The sequence below is a fragment of the Xenopus tropicalis genome, chromosome 2, assembly GCF_000004195.4.
Source record: "Xenopus tropicalis strain Nigerian chromosome 2, UCB_Xtro_10.0, whole genome shotgun sequence".
NCBI lineage: Eukaryota > Metazoa > Chordata > Amphibia > Anura > Pipidae > Xenopus > Xenopus tropicalis.
In genome coordinates, this window is record NC_030678.2 from 38,362,106 (window position 1) to 38,378,077 (window position 15,972).

General features: G+C 40.6%; 1 protein-coding gene across 1 annotated transcript in view; it reads left to right on the forward strand.

Moving 5' to 3' along the window:
* Positions 1-4,839: 4,839 nt before the first annotated feature.
* Positions 4,840-15,972, forward strand: part of mxra5 (matrix-remodelling associated 5) — a 37,361-nt gene continuing 26,228 nt past the window's right edge. Inside the window, exon 1 of the mRNA XM_002941005.5 lies at positions 4,840-5,335. Within this exon, the coding sequence (XP_002941051.4) occupies positions 5,305-5,335 (31 nt within the window). The 5' untranslated portion in view covers positions 4,840-5,304. The remainder of the gene's footprint in view (positions 5,336-15,972) is intronic.

The window sequence follows — 15,972 nt, forward strand, 5'->3', positions numbered from 1 at the left end:
GGGACCCCAGGCTTCCACCCCCCCTACTCTTGTTTCCCTTGAGATCAGCCCATCTAAGTGAGTTTACAAACCATACAACATCCGACTGCTATGCCCGTGGGTGGGATAACCCAAACAATTTGGCTGCCTTTAGCAGCTCTAACTGCAAAGATTATTTTAGGGCTTTCTCTGTTTGAGCCGCTCATTCCCGTCACTGAAGCTTTGTAGGAAAACACAAGGACTGAAAAACCATAAAACTATCAAGAGCTAAAAGAGGTTTTCATTGCTTAGCGCATGTTCCCAGTAGTTCAGTGTAAACAGGTGTGTAAGTGGGAAGGGCATTCATTCCAGTATTTGCCACTTTCTCACATTGGGATTGTTTGTCACTCTCAGTGTGTCAATGTTTGTCAGCTCATTTTAACTGGATATTTGGCACTTTAATGATGTAATTACCATGTCATATAAATGTCATATATAGCCACATTTTTTCAGGCTCCAAAGTTTAATTTCTAAATTTCAAGTCCAAAAATAATGTCTTTATAAAATACTGTCTGTTTCAATTTCATAGGAAAATTCAAGGCAATAAAACATTCCTTTATGCCACGCATTGCTTCCCACTTGCATAATGGGAATCTTAGTGAACAAGACACAGCTAGGGTTGCCACCTGGCCAGTATTTTATCAACCCGGCCAGGAAAAATGATACTTAATGCCAAAGTTATTAATAGAGAAGGGAAATAACAGAAATAGGATCCATATACACAGGGCACAATGACTGCCTGTGAACAGAAGGTGTGTTATATTAACATCAGGTTTCTCTAGATTCCTCCAGATTACACTGATCACAAAGCAAAGTGAATAGGGTGATTCCAGACAGGTTAGGCTAATGCCACACGAGGCGTAGGGCTGAAATTTTCGGCAAGCGGATAAACGCTTGCCGAAAATTCAGCCCTACGCCTCCTACTTGTGCCTGCACCCGAATGAATGGGATACGCTCGGGTGCAGGCACATGTAGCCGATATACGCATGAAACGCGAGACTTTGCATTCTCTCGCGTTTTCATGCGTATATCGGCTACATGTGCCTGCACCCTAGCGTATCCCATTCATTCAGGTGCAGGCACAAGTAGCAGGCGTAGGGCTGATTTTTCGGCAAGCGTTTTTCCGCTTGCCGAAAAAATCAGCCCTACGCCGCGTGTGGCATCAGCCTTAGGGAAAAAAAAGGGATTCATTAACTCTTGAAATCCCGTACAGTGAAATGTCTAAATAAGTCCCAGCACGGGAACGCATACTGAAACTCCTGCGTGTAAGGACAGCAGTTCACTTAAAAAAATTATTTTTGTATTGTGTAGACAGTGATATTCTCAGACAATGGGGTTCATTTACCAATGCAGCCACTGGTGTGGTGTCATGCAAAATCATTACAATTATTGCCTGAATTGACGCTATTCATTAAAGGTTCCACACATGCTTCCCATACTTCCATGTGCCACTGCACTAACCCCATCTGTAAATCACACACCAGTGAGCCTATAAACCCTGGAGCTGCTGTGAGGGTTCCAGAATCCCCTGGGGGGGCCCCAGGGGACAGGGGGGCTGGGCCGCCAGTAGTCATGAGCGTATCTGTCCCGTTTCGCTTTGTTGCGAAAAATTTGTGAAACAGCAAAAATGTTGGCCGTCAAAAAATTGCTGCACACATCAAAAAATGACTGTGCAACAATTTTTTGACAACTTTTTTTTGACACACAAAGTTTTTTTTCGCAAAATAATCAACCGATGGTGAAATGTGGAAATTTGCCGCAAATCCATGCCTGCTGATTATGCCCATCACAGATCTGCTTCCTCTGTAGTTATGCCACTAACTGCATTGCATCTAAAACTGCACTTTGTTCCTCCCATTTGAAGTCATAATCAACCTCTTATATGAAACTCAGTGGTGTAACTATCTATACAGCAGACCATGGGGGGCCTGGATCACGGTGTCTGCTGTACTGTACTCCCCCCTCCCCAGGGTCCCCAGAGAAACCACAGAGCAGTGCAATTAGGATGATTCAAATCTATTAATGCAGGGCTGTCCATTTGGATGGATGGATGGATGTGGCCCTTCAACTGATATTATTTGTAGCTCCTGTCTGTCTACATAATATTGTATTCATTCAACAGGACCTGTCTAAAAGGTGCAAGGGTATAAAGGATAATTGATCCACTACGAAGTGGAAACTGCATGGTTTTGAATGTGCACAAAGCAGATCATTTGTCTCCATGTGCATGTAAGGCACACTTGCAACACATCTAAAGGGAGCCAAAGTGAAAGCAAATGGTTTAGCAAAAGGTTTGTGCAGGTTTGCACAGGGGCCTATGGGAAAAGCTGTTAAAGGCATATGTATAGCCTTCTGCATGCATTTTAACCTGTGTTTGACCTGACATTCTGAATTGCTTCCAAGTACAGGTCAAACTGCTAACCATATGGGTGTAAAAGACACAAAGCAAGACTAATTGCAAGTGAAAAGGACATGAAAGTGATACCATACATCACAATACCAGCATGTGTATTGCTTCCCATTCACAATGCAAACACATTAACAAGTACTATATATTTATTAGTATTCCATTCATATACATGTCTAGCTGGGCTTAAATACACAGAGGACATTAGGAGGACCCTTAAGAAGACAAATAAGCTCAAATGTTGCTGGTGGGGACGTATTGTATTACATTATATTTGTTTACGTATAGATCACCACAAGTGTATGTAGTGCTTTACAAGGCAATAAACACAAACATGGGTAAACTACTTATTAATTATAACCAGAATAAATAAATACATAAGGGCAAGGAGTTTTAGAGCACAGTTGCAATGTGGTCCCTGCCCCAAAGAGCTTACAATTGAGCCAGAGAAGACAAGCAAAAAACAAGGGGAGAACAAGTGCACAGATATCCATCCTGAAGTTTTTGGAGGCTAGCCTTAATCAGTTGTGAAAGATATAGTTGAACAACAGCTGTAGTGCTGTAGATTGTAGACTTCTATAAGAATAATACAGGTATGGGATGCTTTATCTTGAAACCGGTTATCCACAAGGCTTCAAATTACTGGAAGGCTATCTTTCATTGTAATTAAATCATTCAAATTTTTTCTCTGTAATAATTAAACAATACCTTGTACTTAATCCCAACTAAGCTGCATGAATCCATATTGGTGGAAGACCTCTTATCCAGAAAACCCCAGGTTCCAAACATTCTGGATAATAGGTACTATACCTGTATAGGTATAGGAAATATTATCTGAAATACGGAGCCAGGGTTTTTCAGATAAAGGATCTTTCTGTAATTTGGATTACCATACCTTTAAAAACATTTAAACATTAAATAAACCCAATAGGATTGTTCTTTTACCAATATGGAATCATGCAGCTTAGTTACCATAAAGTACAAGGTATTGCTTTATTATTATTGAGAAAAACCAATTCATTTTTAAAAATTAAAATTATTTGCTGTAGTGGACACTATGGAAATTGTGTAATGTGGTGCTTTTTGGATAAGAGGTTTCCAAATAAGGGATCCCATACCTTGCATGTTTTTTCCACATGTAGCACTGTAGCATCTTTTACATATTTTTATAGAGCATTATACAGTTTTATATATATATTTCAGTTATGGGATCCCTTATCTGTAGTGATGAGCAAATCTGTCCATTTCACTTTGCCAATAAATTGTGAAACTGTGAATAAATTTACGTAACAGCAAAAAATTCACAAAACGCGGCTATCGTGCCAGTTTTTTGACACGCACAACTTTTTTGGTGACACAACCGCAACTTTTTTCTTCACACAACAAACTTTTGCTTCCGTTTGGCAAAAAAAATCTGCCAATGGCGAAATGTGAAATTTCGCGACAAATCCATGACTGGCAAAAAATTTCGCTCTTCCCTGCTTATTCGGAAACCCGTAATCCAGGCAGCTCCGAGTTACAGGAGGACCATCTCACATAGACTCCATTTTAAGCAAATAATTCTAATTTTTATAAATGATTTCCTTTTTCTCTGTAATAATAAAACAGTACCTTGTACTTGATGGTCACTGAGCTGTATGAATCCATATTGGGGGCAAAACAACCTTATTGGGTTTGTTTAATGTTTAAAAGTTTTTAAGTAGACTTAGGGGCACATTCATGAAAACGCGAGTTTGAATCCTGAATGGGACAAATTCAGATTGGATAAGAAAATTTCTGAAGATCGCAAATATCACGAAAATGCTTATGAAAAAGTTGTATTAGTCACGATAATATCGTATTGGCATTCCGAAAGTCACAAAATTTTCGTACCAAACGATTGTAAACAGCGGGAAAACCTTTCCGATTTTTCCACCCAAGCGTATGGTAAAGTCGCGTGGGCGTCGAAAAAGTTGCGCAAGACACTAAAAATTTGTCGAAAATACGCTTGGAGCGTTCAGATTAACGCTCCGAGCGTTCGTGTCTTAATAAATCTGCCCCTTAAGGTATGATGATCCAAATTACAGAACGATCCCTAGCATTCTGGATAACAGATCATATACCTGTATATTATACTACGTACTGAGACTTGTTAGAATCTCGCTTGCCACTTTGCCTCTGCAGATTATGTCAATGTGTTCCATGCTGTTCCCTATTTGGCTCGCTGATTTCAGAGATTCTCCCTGTCCTGCCATTGCACAGAGCCCAGTCGGGCTACAGCATCATGCCGGAGAAAAGTATCCAGACTCTCAGCATCCCCTGGATTCCGCAGCCCCTGTGCCATTCAGGTCCTGTTAAAAGAGAAAGACAGAGCCGCCCACTAAGCGAAACTAACTCCAAACTGAACTGCTGGTCCCTCCTCCTTGAACACACACCACAAAAGAAGGAGGGAGAGGGGCATCCGTCCTTATTTGAAGGTTCATGCTACTAGAATTAGTTATTCCCAGTTTTGGAACACCGCTTGCATTTTTGGTGGATGCTCCCAGGTCCTGAGATGAAATTTAGCTTCAGACAGCCCAGATTCAATTCTTGCAGAGCCTGAGTGCCAAGCCTGACTTCCTCCTATCTGGAATGCTTTCTGCAGGAAAAGCTGGATACATTTTCTTGAAATAATTTTAATGGATACCAAGTTTTGTTTGCTTCTATTATCTGCCTGCTGCTTCTTGAAGTGGATATAATACATATTACCATGAAAAGCAGGAAGGATTAAAAGTTACAATATTTCAAAGAAGAGACTTTTTTTTGCATCAGAATTCACCTTCTGCAGAATTCACTTGCGCAGCCTGAGAGAGTGTAACATTCTTCACTGGACGTTATGATTTATTGGCAGAAACCTGAAGATGAGCTGTAACTATAGCTGCCGTTATACAGGTACAGTATAGAAAATGTTCTTTCTTTTCTTCTTCTTTACCCAAACCCTAAATTAACCCCTTTTCCCCAATGTGCAATTACAGTGCCTTGGATTAACTGCAAAATGTAACTACTAGCTTTAAACATTTAAAGATATACTATAAAATCCCAGTGCTCAACCTGCTTATGTGGATGGAAAACTCCCAGCATCCCTTGAAGTTGCAGTGATTGCTGGGAATTGTAGTCCAACAAGGGCAGGAAGGCTGCAGGTTGCACAAACCTGATTGAAATGCAGAATGATGAAAAAACATACCAGTCCAAAAAGACATAATATATCCTTCTTTTAATTGAGCTATGTATTAAGGCAGAAACAAAATTTTAAAACAAATCAATAATTATGTTATTCTACAGTAAACAAAAACTTTTTTTTTAATATTTATCTTAGAAGGATTTGGCAAAAGCTTAAATGTAGTAAAAGAAAACACGTGCAAGGACTTGTGAATGGAAACAACCATAAAATATACATAAAAATGGAGCGATTTTGTAAGTATTTTCAGTTTTCCCCCACCCTTCCGCATTGGGCTGTGTCTGTTCAGCACAATAGTGGGGTTAATAGTGCTCATTAAAGTTCAGTTAAGAAGCAGAGTTAACTAATATGAATCATGTGTCATTGGAGGAGATATCAGGCAGGGGGCAGGTGTGCTCACAGTCTATAATGGCTCCTTCCAGACGGGGAGTTGGGACCTAACAGGGAAAACTGGAGGAGAAAGTTTCCTCTGCTGCTCGTGTAGCTGGTTAAGTCATCAGCGCATTGATGTGTTACTGTATTTTACTCAGTTGGAGAGCTTTCTGGAAATGTTTGCCAAGTCGTTCCGCCTCCTACTGTATTAAATCAAGTGCCTCTTAAAGATGTCAGGCTTGCAAGGAAAGAAATATACATGCAATGTACAAATCCATAAAGACTGTCAAATAAATATATATAAATCATTAGCGTCTTGGGCTCATGTCTAACCAGGGCACTGTATGGGGAGACTGTATATATCTCTTTATGCTTTTTGTGTGAACTTTAATTCCGTCCTCTCTGTGTGACTGGGACGGTTAGGTTGCAAGCTCTGCAGGGGCAGGGACTGTGTAAATGATCTGCAGGCAAAGGAAAATCCATATTCTTTTTGGCTTTGTATGATTAATAGGAACTGTTGCATTTGTATTAACCCTTCAGAGTAAGGGTGTTAGTCTTCTGCCAGCCTTTGCAATCAGACGTTGCTCATAATGAGAGAAATCAGCTCATGTAAAGGGCTGATATAATAAGCAAAGGACCCACGCCAACTTTGGTGCTGTCTCTTGCTGTCTGTCTTTAAAGTATAGTCCATTTAGAACTGGAAGTTTAACCAGTGTTTGACTTCATCAGAACTAATGAACAGGGTTCCAGATTCAACTTACAGCAAGTCTTTACTGTATTATGTCCCTTGTGTTGATCTATAGAGCAGTCATCAGTGCAGCATTACTCAGGGCAAATTCTTCATGCACATCGGGTTTCAGTAGAAGCGCTGCGATGCTGAAACAGCAGTTAGGTGTTGAGAGGCAGGATTTTGTGATGGGAACTCTGACGGTTCCACAGAGACCAGCAACAATAAGGAAAGCTACCAACAGTGACAGCCTTGCTGTCAGCTCCCTTGGTCAAAGCAATAATCAGTATATTGGGTGAGATGTCTGATAGCTGCATTGGAGTAAACTTAGTGTAAAGGGATTTCTCCTATTTAAAGTAGATGATGTGCATTGGGGGGTCACCATGATGGGGCATCTAGCGAGGCTGCGAGTTCCAGGTGCCATCAAAGGACCATTATGTGAAACAAGTTATGCATGCAACTTGTTTGGTTTGGAATTATATCCTGAACACAATTTATATCTACTGTCCTCTAGTATAAACCAAAAGCTAAGTTGGGCTGTGATCTCTGAAATGTGGAGTCATCATTAGTAGTAGTGGGGCCTTGGGCAAAGCAGAGTTTGGGGGGCTGCCTTATTTATATGGCATGACCCTGCACCTGGTGTACACTAAAGCAGCAACTGTTAGACAACACTGGTTACCTGAAATTTACAATCATCTAATCATCAACTCTAATTTCAGATTATTTGTACCCCAAAAAATGGGTTTTTATGTCAAAGTTGATTAGACATGTTTCCCACCATCTGAATTTTACATTATTTACCAAGTAAAATGGGGTAAAAAATACCAAATTTCAAATTACCTTAAATTGCTAATTGATTGTGTAGCTCACTAACAACTGGTGGCCCCATTGAAAATATAATGGGGATGTCTCAGGGCAGTACCCCACACTCACACTATGAGATTGGTTGTAGGATAGACAGGGCATTTGCACTAGGCCACAGCTTAAAGTGGTCCCTTGGGGGGACATAGAAAAAAAGAGCAAGGTATTATATGTGACCTTGGCTGAATAATTTGAGTATATAGGACAGGGATTTCTGGGATGGTCAACCTGAGGCCCCCAGGCTGTTGTTTAACTCTATACCCAGTGTCTGAACAACAGACAGGGGATTCTGAGAGTTGTAGATCAACAACCGCCATGTGTAAGAAGTCCATGATTTATGTATTTCTCTGCACAGACAGGGGCCACCTGTTCACTATGTCTGGCCCTGATTACTCTGTGCTTAATACTGGTTTATTTCTTGGTTAATTTTATTTTTGGGACAGATAAAATCGCATGCCATAATGCCTATGGTTCCAAATGGCTTGAGCTCTAACATATTTCACTGATTAGTAAGCTCGAAGCAACAGGTTCTGCATTCCAAAGTTTAAAGATAGCTATTTACAAGCAGATGCACGAAACCTGACTACATTCATGCCAAATTGTCAACTGATTGTAAAAACACAAGTTTATATGGAGGAGGGTTAAAAAGGAAAAACACCAGCACATTTGTGAGTCTTCCCAGGAAATTAGGCACAAATGTGAACGTTGTCATAAAAATTGTAGTCCCTTTCTGTAGAATTTTCTAGAAATAAAGTGAATGCTAAGGAACACTAACTATACAGGAGATAGTTTTATATATATATATATATATATATATATATATATACATACACTGTATATTAGTTATCTAATACAATATGAGAGCTTAGTGGTGCTTAGTGATGTCATCAGTTATAATCAGTGCTCAGTGATATAATTGTGTCACATGATTCACTGAAACTTGTGTATTGTACCCTATGCTATAAAATATGAGGAAGCCACCACAGAGTTCCATGACCTACATAAAAGTACTCGATCGTCAGCTTTGTGGCTTTATATGGTAATGGAACTCATCAGTGATTTATAATATCCTTATACCTCACAAATGGGGGTCCAGGAGAAACAACTCACTGCCCGGCAATGGGAAAAATCTAAGGTAGCATCATTATCCTTTATGTGTATAGTTCAGACTTATTTCCTAGCACTTTGCTGAGATTATATGTCATTCACATCAGTCCCTACCCCAGACTGATTCCCTCATCTACTGCTTTGAGAATCTAGTAGGACCAGAATACATATTTTAGTCCAGTATAGAAAACAGGGTTCTATTTGTTGTTTTCTATATACAAAGTTGATGACATTTAGTAAGAACTGTAAATCAAAGTCAGTGTCAGTGCTGTGGGAAGCACATTTGCTGTCCCAGGGGCAGAATTAGTAAACAAAGGAATTTATTACAAAATCCCAGCTGTGGTTAAACTACAATTTCCAGCAGCTCCTGATATAGCTTGTTGTGGTCACAGGTTAGCTACTTTTGTAGTTTTTAAGACCCAGAATTGTGCATTCTATTCTATTTTTTATGTGGCTTTGATATTTTCTCTTTCTTTGCTCACTAATATGCCCATATGATGAATATTCACTAATGCGGGGGTGGTCACCTTTAATTACCTTGTATGAATTCTAATGGGAAGCTGGTCTGGGACTCGCAGTGGGTACTGCCATCTTGTTTTCATATTGTTGCTAAGCAACAAGCATGAAAGCAATAGAAGAAGAGATATAAACCCCAGAATGAAGGGGAAGAGAGCCTACAAGAACAGAATAGGAGAAGTGTCTGTAGAAGTGAAGAGGCTGCACTGGAGTATCACATGCGGATCACACATGGACCATGGTATTAGCAACAGCAGCAGATCCCTCAGGCTGAGGTAGCCAAAAGAAACCATAAGAAAGTAGTCCCATGGATGGAGAAACAATAGGTGCATGGAAGAGAGGTCCCTTAGTAGACTTGCCCAAAGACAGCTGCACAGGTTATAGACCACACAAGGACAATTAAAGGTATAACATTTCTAAAATTTCCTGTATGTAGATAAATGTATTGCTGACACACTTTTATTAAATATTGATTCCAATAACATGAACTATATTAGTTATTGTAAGTGCAAATATACACTCTAGTTTTTATGAGCAGAGTTCACCTTTAAGCTTCATACTATTTAGGATTAGATCAATTTACATGGGACAGGGCACAGTCACCATTATGTTATTGGCAGAAGAAAGAATGCTATGTGAAGTAAAAGTGTTCATTGTCCTCTCAGTATTTAGTAGCTATTAGTAAACATTGAAATGTTCTTTTCTACTGCATTTAGCAGCTATTGGACTTAGTCTGCAGTGTTATCTGTAATGCCTGGAACACATGGAATGTCTGTGTCACGTGTTTTATGACACTTGTACACAGTCACAGTTGTCTCCAGAGCTTAACTTGGAACCATGCTGCTATAGACAGGCACATGAGCCAACATACTGTTTGCTGTCACTGTGCAATGTAAAGACTTGCACCTTTCAGTCATCTGGATCTTTAATTAAAGCACTTTTCTAAGGGAAAGACAAAAATAGTACTGTGTATAGTGAAACTGGGCCCCCATGCAGTGCAGGAAGGCTGGGACCTTCACTTCCGGGAAAGAAAATACATATGAATTTTGGAACCCTCAATCTGTTGTTGAGTTACACCTCCCTGAACCCCATAACAGTTTCTTGACAACTACAAGCACCCCAACACCCTTTTGATAACTTGCTTGGATCTTCCAGTGCCCTCTAACATCCTTTACACAATTCCAAGTACCCACTGACATACTTTGCCATGTGGGGTAATGTAATGTGTTGCTGAACAACAGCTCAAGGCAGGGTTTAACATCATGTAGTGATATTATGTAATTTGCTAGTTTTTAATAGCAGTTAATAAGGATAAGCACTTTTTTTGGCAGTGCAGTTGGCACCAAAATTCCACAACTTACCAAGACTACTTTTTCAGCGTTATCCCCTATTGCCTTCTACACCAAGCTGCTCTTCCCCACCCCAACCCCTGTCTATCACAGGAGCTGTTCGGGCACCATGTTTGGAAGACATTAGTAACATGGAACTTTTGTTTCTATGAAGAACAGTTGTAGCATAGCAGAAAGGAGCTTCTTTATCAAGGAAGGACAATGTATATGCTATTGCAGAGCTAAAAATGCCTTAACCTCAATGTAATCATGGCTTCTCATTAACTTCAATGCATTTTGACAAATTTTGCGCCACAAGTTCGCTCATCACTAGAAGGGACCATTTTGATGCTATGACTTACAAGTCCAATCCCATTGATGTCAGTGTTTTTGGTGACTGAACTTAAAAGTATTGTTACATCCAGACACAGGCTTTCTTGCACAGCCTGAAAAAGTAGAATGGCTGGGTGCCACTAGCAGGGGTTTTGGAACATTTTTCCTGGTAAAGCAGCTAATTGTGTAATTCAATAGTAAATACTAATTTTTGTCCATTTTAAGAACACATATCCTGGAAAACCAAGATTACATTTGCTATCCTGGAAGAAACATGGTAAATCCCAAACAAAGGCTCTGCTAATAATGTGCACCAACTGGAATAACATGAGACAGTCATTGTGGAAATAGTAGCACAGAGCTTCCATCTGGCAGATAGTTTATAAAAAGTCAGAATATTTCCAATTTTCCAACAGTAGGAGCTTTGCCATTAAAGAGTTAGATGCGGCAGAGCTTGTGGTTGGCCAGTCAAGCTATGGGAAATGCAGTGTAGGAAGCATCAGAGCTGGAAAATGAATTTAGCTTTCAGTGCTAATCCATGAAGAGGTGAGAAAACCTCCAGAGGAAGCTTTCCTCATACAGAATTATATAACAACACGCTGGTGCATTTGTTAGACTTCAGCGCAGCTCCTGTGTATATCAGAGAGCCAGTTTGCTATTGCTGGAGTTCCGCCAGTTGTGTGCCCCCGCCATTACCGCTGTTCAAACAAAGGGCATCGGGATAATCATGGCTGTTGGCAGCAAAATCAGCAGTGGGTTGTTCTCTCCATATGATTCATTAGTATTTGTGTAAGAAGAAAAAGCAGCCATCAGAAGGATTTGGAATTATTGGTTAGATCAGGGCTTGGCATAAAAATGTCCTAATATTTGGGCATTAAGTAGGCAGCAGTGAGTTTTAAAGGGATTGCCATGGTACATGAGTTGTATAATTTGTTTACTAACTATATATAAAGCTATTATTCATTTAACACTTCAACATATAATTATGATTTGTATATTCAGGAAGTTATGCTAGTTATATAGGGTTCTACACAAAGTGGCTGCGTCATAAAGGTAAGTAAAACATTTTATGCCACAAGAACAGAGCACAAGTAAGTGTAAATTGCCTGGCATGTTTGTAAAGCTCTGTAGTAGCCCATTCCCATAAACCATTTATTGTAATACCGGAAATTATTTGTTAGAAAGGGTTATTTTTGCACATTTATAATGGTGTGTTTTATTTTACTCCAAAATAATGCCAAAAAACATTACTTTATAACTTTTTGCCGCTGCCCCCTGGCAAAGAACAATACACCTGTCTCTGATGCTACTGAATCACAAGCTCCCTATTGGATGCTCATGGAGTGGTGACAAGTGGACCTTGGTGAAGGACGCTACCTCTGTTGCTGCATTGCCTGTGCACTTGTAGGGGGCTGCCTCTTGATAATAGCAAAGGCCTCAGAGCACAGAAAATGACACCGCTGTCCAAGTCTGCACTTATTTGTGCTCTTGCACATTCATCTAGGGCAATAATAAATGAGCCCTATTATGTCTTATATGGAAGTTCCTTTTACAATTACTGAGGAAAGCCTCCCAAAATATTTGCTATCCTCTGGCAACCACGTGCTAAGAAACAGTTGCAGAGCTTCTGTACTGAGAGACAGACTTGTTTGAGCTTGTTCCCACCCAGATCAAGGGATCGTCAGAAATTATACATCTGTAACTAAGGCTTCCTAGAGTGACATTACCCATACAGATTCATTTATTTGTCCAGGAAAGGTTTATGTATCAGCTGGGACAACACTGGCATGTAGTAAAACAGATTTTTATTGTTGGTACAGAGTTTAAAGTCATATAACTCATGCAACACAAAATAAAATCCTCCCCAGTATATCTTTCGGTTCGAATGCTGATTGCTCTGTTTGTCAGGGCTTTGCCTTGATTCACATGACTTGCTGTAACAACCGGAAATATAAACTATAGCTTCTTAATTAAAAGCAATTTCTTAGGAATTACATTTGCTCATCAATTCACTTTAACATATTATTATGGTTATTTGCTGATTTTTATTATTCTTATTCAAAAGTCTGCTGTACAAAGCACTATTTTGATCGTTTTTATGGTTTTTCACTTTTTTGTAGCAATTAAAGCAACAGTAACAAAGAAACTTTTTTGCAGTAAGTAGACAGCTAGGGATACAATAGAAATCTGTTTATGGACACCACCTGCAGCATACAAAACAATTCCTCAAAACCTCAGCCCTGTGGCCACATCCATAAGGTCACAGATCTTCCAAGTGAGTTCTCAAAAGGGAGAACATTGGCCAGATTCAATTATACAGTATGAGAAAAGCTTATCTACGTATTCAATTCCAGATTTTCCCCTAGAGCCATATGCAATTCAATAAGAAAACCTATCATCAAATGAAAACTCTATTAAAGTCAATGGGAAAACTCATGCCCAGATTTGTGGCGAGACTACAAAGGCCTGGGCCTAGGGTGGCACGAATATAGGGGTGGCATGCCCAGTCGCAAGTAAAATTTACTCACATGCGGAGCACTGGGGACGGGATGTGCAAAAATACTTCAGCGTATCCTGTCCCCAGTGTTCCATATGTGAGTGAAAAGGATGCCCATATGTGTGATCCTGGAGGGGGGGGGCATCGGCAAATGGGACGTCTTAGGGCACCCCAAACTCAAATCTGGAGCTGACTGGACATGAATTAGTAAAAACATTGTTTTCTCCTCAAATTAAATTTCGCCCCCTACAGTTTTCACGTCATCATTTTTAAAATAACATTTTCTGATTTGCATCTGGCCAAACTATTATTCTGAGTGACTATCTGGCATATCACAATGACTGGGACTAGGAGAGGGGACAAGGAGCTTATGGAAGCACAAAAAGTGTCTAGTACAATTCTGGCCATATATCACTTTCAGATGTTGGCCTGATATTGATCATACATATTTTTGATACCTACTGTATATACAAGTATGGGACCTGTTATCCTAAATGTTTGGGACTTGGGTTTTTCTGGATAAGGGATCTTTCCATAATTTGGGTCACCATGCCTTAAATCTACTAAAAATAATTTAAACATTAAATAAAACCAATGGGACAATTTTGCTTTCAATAAGGATTAAAACATCAGGGAAAGAATTAAAGGCCACACTCTTTCTTCAAAATTAAAAACTGTCATTTAATAGTTAATTAAAATCAAAGGCAGCTGCTGTGATACAAAGGTCTGACACCCTTCAAGTATAAACCCTTAATTATAGGTAATCATGCCCACCATTAAGGGTTTATACCCGAAATGTGTCAGGCCTTTATATGACAGCAACCACCCATGGTTTTAATTAACTAACAAATGACAGTTTTTCATTTTGGAGAAGGAATGTGGCCTTTTTTCCTTTCCCTGTTGTTATTAACTATACAGTGTAGGATCGCTGCACTGGATTGGCAGGCACCCATCTCCCCTGGCCTTCCCCTGTTCAAGGAAAATGCAATCAAGGGGGTGAGTCTATGCAGGCATTATTTTTCTTTTTCTTTATTGTTTTGAGCATCCAATAAGGATTAACTATATCTTTGTAGGGATTAAGAACATGGTAATTGTCTATTATCACAGAGAAAAGTTATAATATTTTTAAATTTTAATTATTTGATTATAATGTCTATTGGAGATGGCCTTGCCATAATTTGGAGCTTTCTGGATAAGGGGTTTCCTGATAACGCATCCCATACCTGTATTAAGTTTAATATACCCTTAGGGGCAGATTAATCAAAGTACGAGTTCCAGTCCCGAAATGGGTAAAAATCGGATTAGATATGATAATTTCTGATTATCGGAAATGTCACAAAAATGCTTATGAAAAAATCGTAATAGTCACAATAATATTATATTGGCAATACGAAAGTCACTTAATTTTCTTATCCGAATGATCACAAACGGCAGGAAAACCTTTCTGACTTTGAACCTTCAGTGCATGATTTTGGAAGCCTCCCATAGCAATCAATGGCAGCTCCAACCCGCAGCTCCAACCCGGCCCAAGGAAAGTCTCCCATAGGGCTCAATGGCACTCTGCAGCTCCAACCTGGCCCAAGGAAAGTCTCCCATAGGGCTCAATGGCACTCTGCAGCTCCAACCCGGTCCAAGGAAAGTCTCCCATAGGGCTCAATGGCACTCTGCAGCTCCAGCCCGGCCCAAGGAAAGTCTCCCATAGGGCTCAATGGCACTCTGCAGCTCCAGCCCGGCCCAAGGAAAGTCTCCCATAGGGCTCAATGGCACTCTGCAGCTCCAACCTGGCCCAAGGAAAGTCTCCCATAGGGCTCAATGGCACTCTGCAGCTCCAACCTGGCCCAAGGAAAGTCTCCCATAGGGCTCAATGACACTCTGCAGCTCCAACCCGGCCCAAGGAAAGTCTCCCATAGGGCTCAATGACACTCTGCAGCTCCAACTCGGCCCAAGGAAAGTCTCCCATAGGGTTCAATGGCACTCTGCAGCTCCAACCCGGCCCAAGGAAAGTCTCTCATAGGGCTCAATGGCACTCTGCAGCTCCAACCCGGCCAAAGGAAAGTCTCCCATAGGACTCAATGGCACTCTGCAGCTCCAACCCGGCCCAAGGAAAGTCTCCCATAGGGCTCAATGGCACTCTGCAGCTCCAACCTGCCCCAAGGAAAGTCTCCCATAGGGCTCAATGGCACTCTGCAGCTCCAACCCGGCCCAAGGAAAGTCTCCCATAGGGCTCAATGGCACTCTGCAGCTCCAACCCGGCCCAAGGAAAGTCTCCCATAGGACTCAATGGCACTCTGCAGCTCCAACCCGGCCCAAGGAAAGCCTCCCATAGGGCTCAATGGCACTCTGCAGCTCCAACCCGGCCCAAGGAAAGTCTCCCATAGGGCTCAATGGCACTCTGCAGCTCCAACCCGGCCCAAGGAAAGTCTCCCATAGGACTCAATGGCACTCTGCAGCTCCAACCTGGCCCAAGGAAAGTCACGATAATGAAGCTTGAATGAATCCGAAACTTTCGTACTCGTTGCGACAAATGCGAATTTGTTGCGTAAAATTTGTGCACAAATTAACAAAAATATTGCAGAAAATACACTCAGTTCTATAAATTGGAAAAAAAAA